This window comes from Nematolebias whitei, chromosome 8 (assembly GCF_014905685.2).
Source record: "Nematolebias whitei isolate Nwh7 chromosome 8, NemWhi1, whole genome shotgun sequence".
NCBI lineage: Eukaryota > Metazoa > Chordata > Actinopteri > Cyprinodontiformes > Rivulidae > Nematolebias > Nematolebias whitei.
The window spans coordinates 23854022-23871609 of record NC_056505.1 but is presented as its reverse complement, the minus strand read 5'-3'; the positions used below and the strand labels follow the sequence as shown (position 1 = coordinate 23871609).

Sequence of the window (17588 nt, the reverse complement as noted above, 5' to 3'; positions counted from 1 at the left end):
TCCCTTGCAAAAGAGATCTGTGATCTCAATGGGATCTGACTGGTTAAATAAAGGTTAATAATAATAAATACTGTAACAGGCAGCCACCACGACCAATAAAAAAAATACATAGTTCCCCCTCAACTATTTTACATAATCAAACATAAATGACATATTCATAATGATGTCTTTCTGAGGTCTTAGTGATGTATGGACCTCACTGCTTTTCAGGGTTAAAAGAATGATCTTCACTGGAATTTTGCACATTGGTTAAGTTTTGTGGGCGGCACGGTGGATCAGCTGGTAGAGCTGCCGCCTCTCAGCAAAACAGTCGCCGGATCAAATCCAGGGGCCTTTCTGGGTGGATTTTGCATGTTCTTCGTGCATGGGTGGGTTTTCTCCAGGTATTCCAGTTTCCTCCCACTGATCAAAAAACATGCATGTTAGGCTGATTGGTAACTCTAAATTGTCCCCAGGTGTGAGTGAGAGAGTGAATGGTTGTTTCTCTCTATGTGTCCCTGTGATGGACTGGAGACCTGTCCAGGGTGTCCCTCACGTCACGCACAGTGATGGCTGGATGTGAGCACCAGTGGCCCCCGTGAGCCCAAAAGGAAGAAGTGCAGAAATGATAATGTATGGTTTAGTTTGGTTCTTTTGCATATATGTGACATGGTGGTACAGTGGTATAGTTTTGTAGCAACAACCATTTTATCTATTTTTAAAACACGTGTTTTGCCAAGCAGTTCCTTGCATCTAAAAGTTTGCAGTGTGGAAGGAGCTTATAATAACATTTTGTCAGTGAAGCAGCAAAACAGGAGGGTAGAGCTGAAGGTATGACCCATGTCCTCCAAACACATCTCTGACCTTTTAGCTCCACACACCAGGCCTGAAAGCTCATAAACCTGCCAATGAAGCATTGTTCCTCCCCCAGAAAAAAGCGGAGGTGTCCAAGTCAACACAGAAAGGCTTTACTGCGTGATCGAAGTTTTGTTTTGTCTGTGAGAAGAAAGCAAATTTCACATTTCATGTTATGTTCCATTCATAAGTACAACACAACAATTAATGATAATTTTCTCCATGAGTGGAGATTAACTTTAACAAAAGAAGATTTATTGAAGTTGTTAAGGATCACTCTGCCACTCAGCACTCAGTCACATACACTTCTTTAGTTTAATCTATGCCAGGAAGGCAGGAAACTGAGCAAACAACCTCCCAGACAAAAAAAAAAAAAAAAAAAAAAAAAAATCTGTAAATGAGGAGAAAATCCCCAGTAGCCAACATGCACATACACACATGCAAACATGCAAATCCCCATGGGACATCCATAGTGTTTTATTTGTACTTTACAAGTGTTTTTTTTTTTTTTTTTTCTCTCATCAGGGAATGTGTGGGTGTGTCAATCAGAGAATACTCACCCTTTGTTTCCATATCAAATCTTAGAACAAAATAGTGATTGTTAAATTGTGTTAACTGAACAAATTTCACACAAGTGAACCAAAGTCTGTCACTCCTTAATATGAAAGTCCATGAGTTTGATCCTTGGCATCTATCCTGGATTGTCTAAGAATGGCAGCTAAGCAAATTAAAGAGCTTAGGAACTTTCCTATAATCCAAGATTATAAAACCTTTGCACTAGTGACCCACTAATATGTGAGTGTGTGTGGCTGGAGCTCATTAACTGTGTATCCAGGAGTTGTGTGCACGGTGTCTATGTGTTTGTTGTTGGTTTGTGTATGCGTGTCAACTGTTGGGCACTTACTAAAAAGACCTCCAGACATTCTTTAAAACTGGAACAGCCTCACTGTGCTGCCTGACTCAGACTCAGTTCCCATGAAATTGGCTCTTCTTTGGCTTTTCTGGAGACTGCCAAGTTGCCAGTGGGGGCCATTCCAGAGACAAACAGAGATTAAGGAAAGATTGTCAGACCCCCAAACTGCTGCAACGTCTAAAGAAACCTATTTGCTTTCATTCCAATCTAGTATTTGTGTGAAAAATAACCAAATGTAGGTATTTCTTTTTTCGTTGTGCAGTGATGATGTAAAAAACAACTGTCAGGACTTTGTGATTAGAGTTTAGGACACGGATTGTAATCCGTATAAAAGAGGAAGTATTGATGCTTTATGATCTGCGTTGACTTGGACTGTGAACGCATCTCCTCCAAATGACCCAGCCACTGAAGTCATTCTGCTCTCTCAACAGGAGGTGGGGCTTTGCACTGAAACTTCTCCCCAGCTGCACAAAGAGCAGAGAGCTGCAGTCGAAGTCTCCTCTCCGACGCTGGGAGTGCGCACACCGCCTGAACCTGCGGACTTTTCTGCGCAGGTTTACTGGCTGACCTTCAGTGGACGACTTCCAGCTGGTGTCCTCCGTCTCGAAACAAACACCACCGCCCCTCCACCCCATCACGACCTGTGGAGACTGAAGCTGCGGGACTGGTCTGGACACTTTGTTGGCCATCATGAGCAGGCAAACGGTCAACCTTGACACCTACAGCCTGTCGCTGCTCACCGCCAAAGAGGACATCCTCAACCCTCGGTCCTCCACCAACTGGTAACTTTTGTTCCTTCTGGACTAACTTATTTTCTGTTTGATGGTTTTTCCTCTACTCAGAACTCAACGTGAGCAGTGAGACGGTCTATAACTTTTCTCACAACGCTTTTTTGCGCTCTCCATCTAGTTGTTTTTGAATGTTTGCGCACACGTTGCGCAAGAGTCGGTGGTTTGTTTTGCATTCATCCAGTGGCGGATGTAGAGGTGGCCTGCAGAGGGACCTCACCCAACCTTGCAAGTCCCACATGACGCATATCAGACAGGTTTAGCGATAAGGTGATGCACTGACGGCCAGGTGTCTCAGGTGTGCGGATAACCTGTCGTCTGCTTGCCTGACATGACCGCCCCCCCCCCCCCCCCACCCCTCCCCAGAGCCTTGGAAGCTCTGTGGGATCATGTTTCTGCTGATGTGCTGATCTCTGACAGGGTTTGTCTTTCAGACTTTTTAATTTGACACATAGCACATCATGCACAGTCGTAAAACCAGTATGACACTAATAATGACTACAGCTTGTAAAAGAAAGACTTGTGTAAGTGCTGAAGCAGAATCCAAGCAAGTGCAATGACGTTTTTTTTTTTTTTAATTCTGGGAAGTGGTTCTTATTTGAAGTTAAACACTAGGACAATTTAACAAAACCGAAATGACTTATTTTGAGTTTTCGGTCATGTTGTAACTTGATCACTTACTTGGTTCTCTTTGTTCTTTTGTCATAGAGCGTGGCTCGTCTGTCACCATGGTGACACATCCATCTTAGCTTACAATACCAGTCTACCTTTCTTATCGGGCAATTTCTTCACTTTTGGCACTTGTAGGTCATTACTAATTCATGTTGGAAAAGTTATATGAACACGTGCTCATCTGGAGGTGTTCGACACATTCTATAAAATGTCATCTGCCTTGCGTCTCTTTCTTCACCAAGGCTTCCTTGTACACTTTCTTCCTGGCTTCAGTCTGTTCCATTCAGGAAACTGGCTGCAGTACATTCCCTCCATTTAATCCCTCCATCCCTCTCTGAGTTGTTGCAATTGCAGCAGCTCAGTACTGACAGCCCACCGATCAAGCAGTTTATTGATTCAGGGCATTTCCCTCATGTTTGCTCGTGCTGAGCCAACAAGAAAGGCAACTTTCAGAGTACAGATGGACTTGTAGCTGAATGAATTGAGACACGGGAGGGGGTACCTTGATGTCAGACTGTTTAGACAGGAACTAGTGTGTATTTGTGTGTATGTGCACTTTGAACATATCTGGTATGTGCACATATTAAGTTTTGAATGGGCATCTTGCAAAGGCAACTGTGGAGAACTCAAAGTGTTAGAAATATGCATGTTTTGATGACACCCCCCCAAACAAAACAAAACAAAAAAAACAACAACCACACCCGCATCCCCCACCCCTCAAAAAATGTGCACACACACCCTTTGGTGACCTTGGGGTTGTTGTGCGTATTATCTATTGACCTTTTCTTCTGAATGAGAAACTGAGCCTTTGTGATCAGGACTGAAGAAAAGAGGAGCCATTTCAATGCATCCTTCATTCAGACCAATGGCTCTGCATGCAGCTTTGGAGGTCTCTGTTGCTTGCACTGAATGCTCTGTTCCTACAGTTGGATGAAAACTTGAGCTGTGTGCATGCGCTGTGTGCTTTTTATGTATTTTGAGAGACTGCGAGAAAAACAAACATAAAAAAAAATCAAGTTTATTTTGTTATTCTTGACAAGAATTATATTTAGGCAAGATAAATTGAGATTTGCCTTCTTGTTTTTTTTCCTTTGCTTCATACGTTTGAATGAAAAAGGTTTCAAGCTAAAGTTTAGCACTTCTGTGGCAGGTAAAATGCAAACAAAGCAGCTCCTATTACCAAGTATTAAAAAAGTTCTGCAGCAGTTTGACAAATATGTAAAAAACAAAAAAAAAGAGTTGGAATGTACAAAAATAAACAGAAAACACAGTAGAGTATCGTTCCAGTCTTGCAGAGCACATCAGATAGGACTTTCTACTTGATTCTTCACCAGTTTTGGAATGGCAGATGATTACACGAAGAAATCTTTGGGCCATGTCGAAGTTGTACACAACTTCCTTAAAGTCTTCTTTCTTATAGGCCACGCTGATGCTGTGTGCCAAGCTTGTGGAAAGTTTTCTCTGGTAGAGATTATTGCAGTCAGGCACTGACACATAAAGTAAATATCTGATTTCATTTTAGAAACATGATTACTCTGTTTAAACAGTGAATGCATCCATCAATCAAGTTGTCTTTTCAATATTACTTTCTAGTTTGTTTTTATAGTCTGTGTCTAGGTAACAAAAGCAATGCACATTCATTGGTGGTTAGCACTGCTGCTTCTCAGCAAGAAGGCCACGGGTTTGACTCCCAGCTGCCGAGTTTGCATGCTCTCCCAATGCATGTGTGAGTTTTCTCCACATTCACAGTTTTCCTCCTGCAGTCCAAAAACATGCATGCCAAGGTATGATTATTCTTGTCTTCGGTTGTGAGTTAGATCAAAATTGGTTTAAAACATCAAAGTTCATGCTCAATAATCCAGGTAAATAATCCATCAAAGTTAAGTCAGGTCATCTGGATGGTTTCTTTTTTTGTTGAAATGTTTTGTCCTTCATCCAAAGGACTTCCTCAGTCCGAGGAGCCACAACAAACTCAATCCCATAAGTGGCTTACTCGCATAGGAGCCAACCAGTTTTTTGATGATAATGTGGTTTATGGAGTCCGCCCTCTCCCCCGTCGACTCCTCTGAGGCAGCCATAGCCAAAGTGGTTCAAAACATAAAAGGGGCATTTTATATTCTGTTTTCAATGACAAAATTATTGTTTTAAGCTTCTAACACCCCAGGTTGGCCCACTATGCGAGTAAGCCACTTATGGGACTGAGTTAGTTGTGGCTCCTCAGACTGACGAAGTCCTGTGGATGAACCACATTTCAACCACAAAAAAGAAACCGTCCAGAGGACCTGACTTAACTTTGTTGGATCATAAATGGATGTTTGCCTCTCTGTGTTCTGTGATGGACTGGTGACCTGTCCAGGGTGTACCCTGTCGCTCGCACTATGACTACTGAAGTTAGCCAGCTTCCTGTGACCCTCAGTTGTATTTTTAGGCACTTCACTTAATGCATCTATTGTTTTTCAGGCCAAGTTTTCAGTTAACTTTAGGAAGCCCATTGTTGGTGTAAAAAGTACTGTTTCATGCCTGTGAAAGTTTTTATAATTTTGGCATTTTTCTTGGAAGCAGTTAAAGAAATGAAAAGCAATTCAGTCGCAGTGACAAGCAGCCAATAACAATGTGCTCAGAGACTGGATTAAAATGGTTCCATCCTAACTTGTCTGATATGTTTTTAAACACAGTTCATTAATTTGTCAAGTGTAGGTGCTTTTTATGGATGCAATGATTCATAGGTCTTTTGAAGTGGCTTGACAAGCATTAAAAACTCTAACTGAAAGATGGATTTAAACAAGAGCTGGATTGAAAATGATTGACAAGGTATAGCAAATATGCAAAAAAAAAAAACAAAAAAAAAAAACCTGAAGGCCCATCCTTTTGTCTGGGGTAATATTGCAAGATACATTTTTTTTAAACCATTTATGATAGATGATGACCTTTTATTTCAGCAGAGGCCTGGGGTGTTGGTGTTGCTCCTACTTGCCAGAATTTCCACAGGCTCATGCATGATTAACTGATACCAAAAGAGACTCAACGTTTAAGGTTACTTGTTGGGTGGAAGAAACCTGTACGTTGTGAGTGTCTGGGTTGAAACACATGCTCATGTGTTCTCTACCTGTTTAAGGTTATAACGTATAGGAAACACTGATAACACAAAGCAACTCATTGTTGAAACTTCCTTCCACATGTTCTGCATTTTGCTCAGTTCCTTGGTTATTAACAAGGGCTCAGCGTTGTGATCATACGTCTTTTGACACCGAGGTTGTGCAATCTTCATCCAGCTGGGAAATGATTTTGATCTCTCAATTGAGAACTTGACATAATTGAAACAAGTAATCTAATGTTGGTTTTCTCTTGTTAAAAAAGAAGTTCAACGGCTGGGCAAAGTAGACCACTGTAATTATTGTTTGGTAAAAAACTGTTATAGCATAAATGAAAAGACAAATAGGATGCACCTTGAACTAAATCTTATTTTTGTCTGCAACTGTCTTTTCTCCTTCAACAGTATCTTACATTGACTAATTGTGTGGTATTATGCACCACGTTATAAAAAAATACTTTTACTTTACAATAAAACAGTTATAGTACCAGTTTGGGGTATTTTGTTTGTTGAAGGTACCATATTTTTCAGACTATAAGGCACACTTAAAATCATTTAATTTTCTCAAAAATCAATAGTGAGCCTTATAATCCGGTGCGCCTTATAGTCCACACATTATGGTATTTTGTTTTACTTGCCATAAATAACTCAAAGAGTTTCCTGTTGAAAGGCTTCTGTTGTAAAAGCAGGGTAAAAACTGAATAAAAAAAATGTAAGAAATCTTTTGTTTAAACGATAGAAAGATATTACACTGCACCGTGTTCACCACCCTCATATGCCCAGTTGTCTGCGTGAGCAAGTCTGTTGGAAAATGACCATTTTAAAAGTTATAATGGCTGTTGTACATTTTACTCATGTTTAGATAAACGTTGAGAAATATTTATGTAGTTATCACTTAACAACTGCTTACTACTGTCTTAAATATTGTTTAGGTGTGATGACCGTGTTGAAGTAATTGCAGGTTTGAAGCATGATGAGACAAGACTACGGAGGGTACCATTGAATGTGTGCTGTGTGTGCGTGCCTCTACTGTTTATGTTTTGACTAATCTGTTGGGTGGAAGACCACAAACTCACAAAGCTGCCACACAGAAAGACTAAAAAATAAAACTGCACGACTATGAGGCACTTCTGTTTTCTTTTTGTCTTGGTCTCAGATAGATGTTGGGCTCAAAATAAACATATTCAGGAACAAAAGAAATATTATCCACTCGAGTGGCATTTCTGTTTTTATTTTATTTTGTGTTCTTTTGTTTAAGATGCTAGAAAACATCAGTTTTAGGAAGTAGATTTCTTACATAAACTTGATGTACACAAAAGGTAGCATACCGTGTCCTGCTTATTTTATTTATTATCCATTATATATCATGACTGTAGCATGCCAAAAAGTATGACCAAAGACTTATCACAGTTTGCTAAACTATTGCATTCTAGGCCAAGTGCTTTTACCATTTCGCCTTATTTTAGTCCTACCCTGGTTAGTGCATCTATGCTGTGGGAAGAATAAATTTTTTGGGGGGAGCTGGGCATACATTAAAATTAACATGTATGTTATTTTCCATTTTTGTTAAAAAAATAAATTACAAGCACAAAACTATAAGTTTTCATTTAGTACTGTCACACAAAACAGTGCAATATCTAATCACTGGAGTTTCACATTTGACATTGTTGTTCATTAATCATATCAAGCTTACAAAAGCAAAACAAAATATCATATTTTTTTCATTAAAAATACTTAAGTGTAGACAGTGTAGACCAGGGCTATTCAACTGGTGGCTCGGGGACCACATCAGGCCCTCATGTGAGTTCAGTTTGGCCCATCAATGGGTTCATTTTTACATAAAACCATATTTTAAATTGTAAACAACTTACTTAATGAGAATAACTGCTGAATGTCTAGCCCCTGAGCTCTTGGCTTTCAGGAACTGTGCACCCCTGAGTAATTAGTTGAATAGGCCTGGTGTAGACACAATAGCAGAGGTAGGGTTAATGCTTGAACATGGGATTAGCCTTTAAGTGTGCTTGCTGTTGGTGCTGTTCATTTTTTTTTTAAATTTATTTTAAACAGTCTTTGACACTGAAACATATCCTTATATAGCACATGTCAGAGGTACATACCCATATAATTTAATATTGCAGTTCTTGGACTGATGACTACTGAATCAGCTCACTGATTCACTTCATGCTCTGGGCTGTGAATGGTGTTACACTCAAGTTGATCAGTTTCCAGTTATAAATCAAAAGACCAGTGCTCAGAAATTCTTCACTTCTTAGGACAGATGGAACGCACCATTTGTGCACGTCCAATCACGATTGTGCCGTAATTCTTGTTCTGATTTAGACGGCATGGCTTGAAAACAGATTTAAAGGTTTGAACTAACTCTTTGCGTGTGAAAATGTTTGGAATGTCGTAAGCTAATGTGAAACCTTTTTTTTTTTTTTTCTCATTTCAAGCCCGTTACTTCTCTCCAGCATTTGGATTTCGAGGCTGCTGGGTAGTCTTGAGCATTGGCTTCAAAGGGCCTTAATGAAGGTTGCACAACTACCAAGCGCTTGCTGAAAGATTCTGTCATCATGTCTGTCTGTGCCAATAGCAACACAAATAGCTTTCAAGGCTATTTTACTTGTAATTGCACAATTATGAAATCATCAAACACACACTGACTTGCAAATACAAACATGCATGTACACACAGACACTATTCAAAAAAAGTCACACCCCTCTTTCATTCTCATGGCTTTCCCTGACTTGAGAAAACATACACTTTTTATTTTCTTAAATTGCTTCTACCTCACTGTGATTACAGGACAGCTTGGCTTTAATAATGACATCTACAGTGTTAGTTGGTATCTTACACCAAACACTGAATAAAAGGTCTTGACTGGGAACTTCTTTTATATTTTTCCTGTCATGTTTGTTCGCTGGCTGGTGGTGGGACTGAGCTGTAGAGTGGTGAGGGGGTTGTGTTGTCCTGGCGACCCTGGTGGGAAACCTCTAATGTTTGCCAGAAGAGACTGAATGAATAGAGGGAGATGAGTGGAAAGGAAAGAGGAAGGCTGGGAATGGGCTTGAAATGAATAGTTGAGGGCACTTGGTAATAAATGTAGGGAGAATAGCAAGATGAGATGTGGAAAGAAAAATAAATAACTGCAGTAAATTGAAGGCAAGTTCAACTTGCTGGTCCAGATGGAACACAATCAGCAGATGGTATAAATTAAATGACATGTTGAGTGGAATGAATGGACGGATGAGAGAACAGGTGTAAGGATGAAGAGGAATGATGAATAGATCAACGTTAGGACAGGCTTTAGATTTGATGAACCAAAAAGGCTCAAAGTGAATTTGGTACTTGAGATCCAACAATTTTCAGTCAGGTCATCTGGATTTGGTTTTGAACCAGTTTGACATGACTGTGAACAAGGAAGAGGGCCGGCACCACAGGAGGAGAAATGCCAAAGACACCATCTTAGCACCAACATAACTGGTTTGTTTCACTTTGGAGTAAGCTGTTTGGGGGAAGAATCAGTTTTGTATTGTGTGTTTCCTTGATGGATGAATCCTTCCAGATGGAAGGTGAAACGTTTCAGCAAAAAAAGAAACTGTCCATATGACCTGACTGAAAATTGTTGGATTGTATACATGGATTATTGAGCATGGACTTTTTTGGTACTTGCGAGTTGCACTAACTGAGGAAAATGACTGAAAATAAGATGCCACTGTGGTTTTACTGATCCCCTTATAACTTCCGTACAGAGTGGGAACATTTCCTCTCTGTGTGTTTGTATCCTTGTGGGACAGCATGTACAGGAAATGCCGCAACAATCTCAGAGGACCATGATTTTAGAGAATTTATCATGATCCTGTCATAGTTTACCCGCCCTCCTAATTCTGTGCACACACACACAAAACAGAACAGAGATAACAAAAAATGTGCTTCTGTCTTGTCCCTTATACCTCTTTGAATAAGCCAAACACGTTCCTGTCATAATAATTTACCACATAGTGACAGATAACACTTGCAGTGTTATTTTCATCAAAAACACTTCACCCTGTTAACCACATATTCTCTTGCCCCCCTTGAAACTCCCAATCCACTCTGACGGTTTCCCTTGTTAAATGTTCTCCTCTTGGCTAACTCATTTATACCTGCCTATATAACCCCTGGAGCTTTTCATCTTTTTCTCAGCGTGAATACTTGAGTGCCTTTTTTCCAGCCTGAAGATATTCCTCTCTCCCCCTTTGTGCCCCATTACATTTTCATGTCAGTGAACTTACCCCAATGCAAAACTTTAACAGAAATATCACTTCTGTTTTAGCCTAAAGAGTTTATACCATTTTTTCAACAAGTATCAAGTTTGGGTCGGACTGTAAATGGCGCATTAGGTTTTTGTTTAATGACTTTGTGTTTGCTCTGTAGAGTTATGCTTCTTTCACTCAACACTGTCAAGCTAGGCCTAAGATGTCTTTTTTCTCCCAGCAGTTTTGTGTGTGAAATGATTGAGACAAAATTGTGGGGGTGGGTAGCTGGTGATCTATTGCAGATACATGTATGTCTCTGACCTGGCAGTGAATGTAGTCACAGTGCTGTAAGAGTCTGTGTGTAAGAGAAAGCTGGTATTGAGGCTCAAAGATCTGATGTAATATGTTGTGTGCAGTCATCTACAGAGGTTAAGTGCAAAACAAATCAAGATTTTTTTTTTGTTTGTTTGTCCATGCACAGCAAGTGATTTGTTTTGAAAGCATGAAAAGTACTGGTAGTCAATTTTAGAAGATCAGCAAAATTGTAAATGGTAAATGGACTGTATTTATATAGCACCTTTCTATCTGATCAAGATACTCAAAGTGCTTTACACTACAATATGTGCCCTCATTTACCCATCCATACAGCACTCTAATATGTCTGTACAAAGAATAATCAGTGCTTTATCACATTCATTCACCAATGGGACACACATCGAAGGCAATGAGGTGTTCAGTGTCTTGACCAGGGACCATTCGGCATATGACTGTTGGTCTTGCATTGCAGGATGACTGCTCTAACCACTCAGCCACAGCTGCCCAAAAGTATCTCACCACGTTTATTTGATGATATTCTTTTGAAAACATGGTATAAAATCCATCCATCCATCCATTATCTTTACCCGTTTATTCCATTTTGGGTCACGGGGGTCGCTGGTGCCCATGTCCAGCAATCACTGTGCGAGGGGCGGGGTACACCCTGGACGGGTCGCAAGTCCATCACAGAGCGGTATACAATACAATACAACTTTATTTATAAAGCACTTTAAAACAACACCGTTGGCCATCGTGCTGATATGCTGGTGCTAGTATGAGGGAGACGTTTGATACACATTGTAGATGTAATAATTCTTGTCAGTGTTGTTGTTATATGCCATTCCTCCTTTGATTATACATTAATGAGATCCATTGTCTAGCCATGTGGGACTTGCTTGGATTAATTGGTTCATGTGTGAATGAGCCAAGGCAACATAAAAGGAAATGTGTACGTGTGTGTAAATACACTGTACCTAAATTATAGTGTGTATAAGGTTTTTGAGCAAAGTTGTGAGTTTCAGATGCTCTTACTGCATGTTGACTGATATATGGACCTTCCATATAAAAAGAGGGGTCCTGATATCAAGTTCAACTGCAAGTATCTTTATTGCCATTCGTATCACATGTGGTACATGAGGTGGAACAAAACTGTGGACTCAGGGTCCCAGTTACACTAAAAAAATTGCAAAAATTGCTAAAAAAAAGTATAAAAAGAAATGGTATATAAGGATTTAAGATATACACTAAGGATATAGGAAGGTTATATAGGAAGGTTAGTAGTATTTTTTTTAAATTTTTTATGGATTTATAATATTTAGTTTTAATGAGAAAGAAATAGTCTTTCTGGGATTGCTTGAAGCCAGTTTGACAGATCTGCTCAAAGTTACACAGTTTCTAAGGCTTTCAAGGTTTTATTTCTATAAATACAGTTCTCATATTGTCTCTTCAGGTATAATGAAACTGACAAACAGACAAGCCCACACTACACTGACACACCTACCTGTCTTGATGGTTATAATTACAGCATATCACACAGGCAGGGGTGGTAGTATTATGTGAGTAATGTTTGCAGCCCTGTACTTGCACAATGACTGGTCAGTGTTAAATGTGTATTTTCTCAAGGCTGTAATATAAGACCAATTGTTGTCTGCAGAGGTCGGCATGCCTCACAGCAAGAAGGTTGCATGTCCATGCATTTTTGGAGGGAGTTCACATGTTCTCCCCGAGCATACATGGGTTTGCTCCAGGCAGTATACGGTATCCTCCCAGTAACCAAAAACATTCACATTAAGTAAACTGACTGCTCTAAATTGTCCCTAGGTGTGAACACGAGTGTCACTGGTTGTTTGTTTCATTTATATCTCTGTGATGGTGTGATAAACGTATGACCTATTCAGCGTGTACCCTGCCTCTTGCACGATGACTGCTGGAGATAGGCACCAGCTGTCCTTGACCTGCAAAGAAAATGGATGGATGGACAGATGTTGTCCACAAATGTCTCCTTTCTTGATGTCATGCACCTTGCCATTCTGTGGTGTCAAAAGTATGTTTTGTCTGTTTGTTGGAAACTAAACTAAGGACACTTTGAATCAACATTTAACAAACAGTAGCTTACTTTTTGTCTCTTTTGCCCTTTTTGTCAATGCCCACCTCCTCCCTGCTCTTTTCCATCTGCCTCAGCACGGGGAGGACTGTTTTTTTTCACTCGTCCTTGGCAGCAATTTAATTACTTATTTGTTTAGTTTGTCATATTCCAAACTTCTCTGGCTCCGTGTTTCGCTGAGACCAGATTTTTTTCTTCCCTCTCCTCCTCCTCCTTTCAGCATTCCATCCAGTCCACTCTGCCCTTTACTTCCTCACCCCCACTGTCTGATATTGTATGCAATCTATTGTTTACATTTCTACCCAAGTTCTCCAACATTTAGCCGAGATACACATTCTGTTCTTTCCTATAATTTTGTGCTCTATCTTCTCTCTCATATTTCCTGCTATTTACTATTCTCCAGGGCAAAATAGCTGCAGTGGTCTGTAATAGTCTCCAGGGGAGCCTGATTTGTCCTCCACCCTGTCAAGTATTATACATATCACTCAGTGTTACTCACAGGGAGGATCAGAACAGATTTTCTGGGTGGGGGTGGGGGTAAATAGGCAACCCAATTACAGACACTTCAAAAATGTTCTGCTGTAGTTTAAAGGGGATTTTTACATGATTTATCATCTGTTATTTCACGTTCACTGCAAAACGACAATAAAATAGTTTAATTTTCATGACAACTTAAACCCATGTAGTTTACTGAATACCATGTATGAAAAACTTCACACAGCTGTTTTTTTTTAATATTTATTTCTATCATAGTCTAAAAATAAGAATATTTTTGTCATCCTTTTGTCAGGGTGGAAAGGTAGAAGGGGGTGCGTTTTTGTACAAGCATGTTTGAGTATCGTGCTGTCAAACTGCAGTTGTTATCAAAAGTATTTTAAGCATCTAAAATAATCAAGTACTTTATCATTTTTATGTTCCAAAGTCATTTGAGTCTTGCAGGTGTACCTCAGCAATTTTAATATAAATACTTTTTTTTTTTTAGTTTAGAGATTACAGTGCCTTTTCTGCAGGGCACTTGACTGGATCCTGTACAGTTTGTTCTCAGTAAAATATTATTCTACTGTCACATTAATCTCCCAGTAACTCAGATTTATTCTAGTAGATTGTCAGTGATGTGGGCCGACTGCATATATATTTCATGAACTCCAAGAAGTTTTGCATAAGCACCATTTTGCAATCAATGTTTCATCGCTTAAGTTTACATCAGAGAGAAATACTGAGTGTTTGCAGATGAAACTGTGAAAAAGTAAAGTTTAAAAGTTCTAGGTTTGATTGCTAAATCGTGCATTTGGGCAAAAATTTAATTTAAAATGTACTAAAACCATTCTCTGTAAAAATTGGGTATGTCTTCAACATTTTTCAAAACTTTTTATTAGCTGGTTTTAGTCACGATCACTTTAGAAACTATAAATCAAGTAATGCATCTAAATGATAATAATATTATAATTTACAATGCCTAAAGTTTGAACTAGTCATAAAATCAACAAATGGATAAGTAAAATATATATTTTTAAAGTTTATCATTGTATTTAAACATGCACTCGCTTTGAATCTAAATTATCATTACATGATTTCCTGTAGACTGAACTAAACATGTATATCTTAAAAGCGTTGTATCTTTTATCTGAGATCAGGTGGTAGGGTGAGAGGGCAAGGAAAAAATAAACCCTGACATCACTCTCCCCAGCTCTTACAGAATACTCTGAAGATATTTTTTGGGAATCCTGTTTCCAGCTCAGGGAGGGTACATACCGGTAATCCCTCCTGCTGGTTCAGGGTCTCTCACAAAGTCTTCTTACTGAAGAATGTGTACAAAAATTCCTGAAGGGGAAGCAACCAGGAAGCATCCTGGTCAGCAGACTCGGTTTTGATGTTGAGAAGCAATGGCTCTTGTCCAAACTCCTATGAGATGACAGAGCACCTCAATCTATCTCTAAAGAATTCCAGTTCAGTCATTTGTTTCTGGAATTTTGTTTTTTCACTCATGATCCAGATGTCATGGCCTTATTTGAAGTTTGAAACACAGATGAACCAGTTCTATTGAGAGCTTTGTTTTTTGTCTCAGCTTCTACTTTGCCACCACAGACTGGAGCAGTGCTGTTATTACTACAAAGTCCAGATCTATCTATTCATCTCTCGCTACAGCTAAAAGAGACAAGTAATATATATTTTAAGTCAAGTGAGTTGATATCCATGTATCAATCTAAAACCAATCTCATAGTCTGTCTGCATGGTCTGCTTGTCATTGTACAGATGCATCGTACAGCTGAATATTGTTGCAAAATGAATACCCTTACCCCATATTGCAATAGTGATATGTGGTAATGGTTAATTGCAACAAAGTACCAATCCAACCCTATAGTAGATTAGTGGGTCCTTTAAAAACAACTGTTTAAAATGATTCGTGGAATCCAACTAAGATTTTCTGATGTCCATTTGTTTTCCAAACTCTCCAGTGGCAATATTGATGGGGTCTGATTGCATGTGTGCAAAGCAAGCACAATCCACAGAAGCACAGCCTCACAATACATTAGGTCTGAAGGTTGTATTACCACTGTTCTGGAAACAGATGTTCCAGGGTACCCCTGGTTTTCTTTTTTTTTTATTTATGTCCGTGCATCATTTTACTGCTATTCAAATTCCTGTAGTGCTTTTTCTATGAAAACACACTTTTGTACTATTATACATAACATACATGCATGCTCATAAAAAAGTTAAAAAAAAGAAGGAAAATGCTAATTGCATCTTTGTGATAATTGTCATTTAAAATGTCATTATTTTGACAATCTTAGACATATTTTCAGTCAGGGTACTTAAAGTAACACTCCAGGAAGTTTCCTTCTTAATCCAAAGACCCAGTCATTAATGAACCTCCATGTGTCCCTGCAGTCCAGACTCTTGCAGGAGTCAGTTTACCCCCGGAGTCGCTTGATGAACGCTGTATGACTAACATCCTCGGCAGCAGAAGAAAAATGACTTTTTCAGCAGTCAGCTCTTGCTAGGCTTATTTTGCCCATGTTTGGAGAGAGGAAATGAGTGATTTGTGCTTTGGGGACGTCTCTGAGTTCCCTGCTTCATCACAGATGGCGAGCTAGACTAAGAGGAAAGCTAAAAATAGAAGTAGGAGCCCAGGTCAGTTTTGAGCTAGGAGTAAGGATTTGAAGAGCTGAAAGGGGAGGGGAGGAGAACAAAAAAAGGAAATGTAGTTAAAGCATGGATTAGTCATTCAAAAGCCTGCACGGATAGAAAACTACTTTTGACAAATTGACTACACGGAAGTTGGCGAGACCATCCAGGATATGTGTACTGGATCTGGAATGAGCAAAGCGAATGGAAAATAAAACTGATGGAGAGCTTAACCTGGCCAGTGAATCTTAGTGATAGCTCCAGGTTACTCATCTATTTTCTCATCTATTTTTCTTCATGCACACTTTATCATACTGCAGCCGTGTACATAAACAAAAATCTCTCTTATCTCCCCTGTTAGCAAGACTGGAATGAATAAACGACTCACGAGATAACAGCTTTTGGCTGCAGAGACACAGTGATTAGGTGGGGTGGAGACAACAGAGAGAAAAAAAAACTTATTTGTGAAAAATGCAAAAGGTGGGAGAAAAAGAAACTTGTTGTTGGACATGCTGGTCAGATCAATGAATATAGAAAAGTTGTGATGGTGACGAATCAACACAGCACATGTAGAAAAAAGAAAGCAGTGCAGTTAGTAATAATGGTTTTGACTCTGGTATGTTTTACTTTTCATTTTAAAGAAGTATCTCAAAACATTTTCTCCAAGTAGCACAGAAATGATAAAAAATACATGTTTGCTAATAGAACAAAAATCTTCCAGTCCTTTTATTATTTTTTTTAGAAATTACAGTACAACCAAAGTTGAAGCAGCAAAGGTCAAAGGAAAGGTTTACAAAACAGTTGTGAGACCAGCTTTAATGTCAGGTTTGGAGACAGTGGCACTGACAAAAACAAAGGGGAAAGACCTGGAAGTAGCAAACATGAAGATGTTGAGTTTTGTGACAAGAATGGATAAGGTTATGATTGACTGATTGATTGATTGATTGATTTTTATTGTCAATTCTGCATATGTACAGGACATACATAGAAATTGAAATTGCGTTACACTCCTACTCAAATTGCAGCAAACAACAACATTAGCAAAAATAAACTAACACAACTAGTTATATAAAAAAAATATAAAAAAATATAAAAGTGAACAGCAGCAGGACCTCTGATGCATCGTGCTCAATAGTGACTAACAGGAGACAAAGGGACGCTGACTGAAGACAATAACATGATGAGAGGTAGATAATGGATGTGCAAGGCCAGAGTAAACAATAGTGCAATATAAAGTATAAACCTGAGAAACTTAGTAAAGTGAAGGTGTGCATACCGGTTCTATATAGTCACAGTTATGTACTGATGAGGTGATTAAGTGGAAATGACAATACCAGAATTACCAGAATAAAGAATAAACAGGACGAGTTGATCATAACAGTAGTGCAAAATATAATGCAATAAACAGTAGAGTGAGCTTGTAGGCTGTTAAAGTGACCGATTCATGAACTATTCATAAAACTAAATAAATGTCCCAGAGCAGTTTTGAAGGGGGGGGGGGGGGGGG

The 17588-nt window shown here is 39.1% G+C and overlaps 1 protein-coding gene across 1 annotated transcript in view; it reads left to right on the top strand.

Moving 5' to 3' along the window:
- Positions 1–2233: 2233 nt before the first annotated feature.
- Positions 2234–17588, top strand: part of si:dkey-40c11.2 (drebrin-like protein) — a 38852-nt gene continuing 23497 nt past the window's right edge. The window contains exon 1 of the mRNA XM_037681098.1: positions 2234–2529. Coding sequence (XP_037537026.1) covers positions 2438–2529 — 92 coding nt within the window. The 5' untranslated portion in view covers positions 2234–2437. The remainder of the gene's footprint in view (positions 2530–17588) is intronic.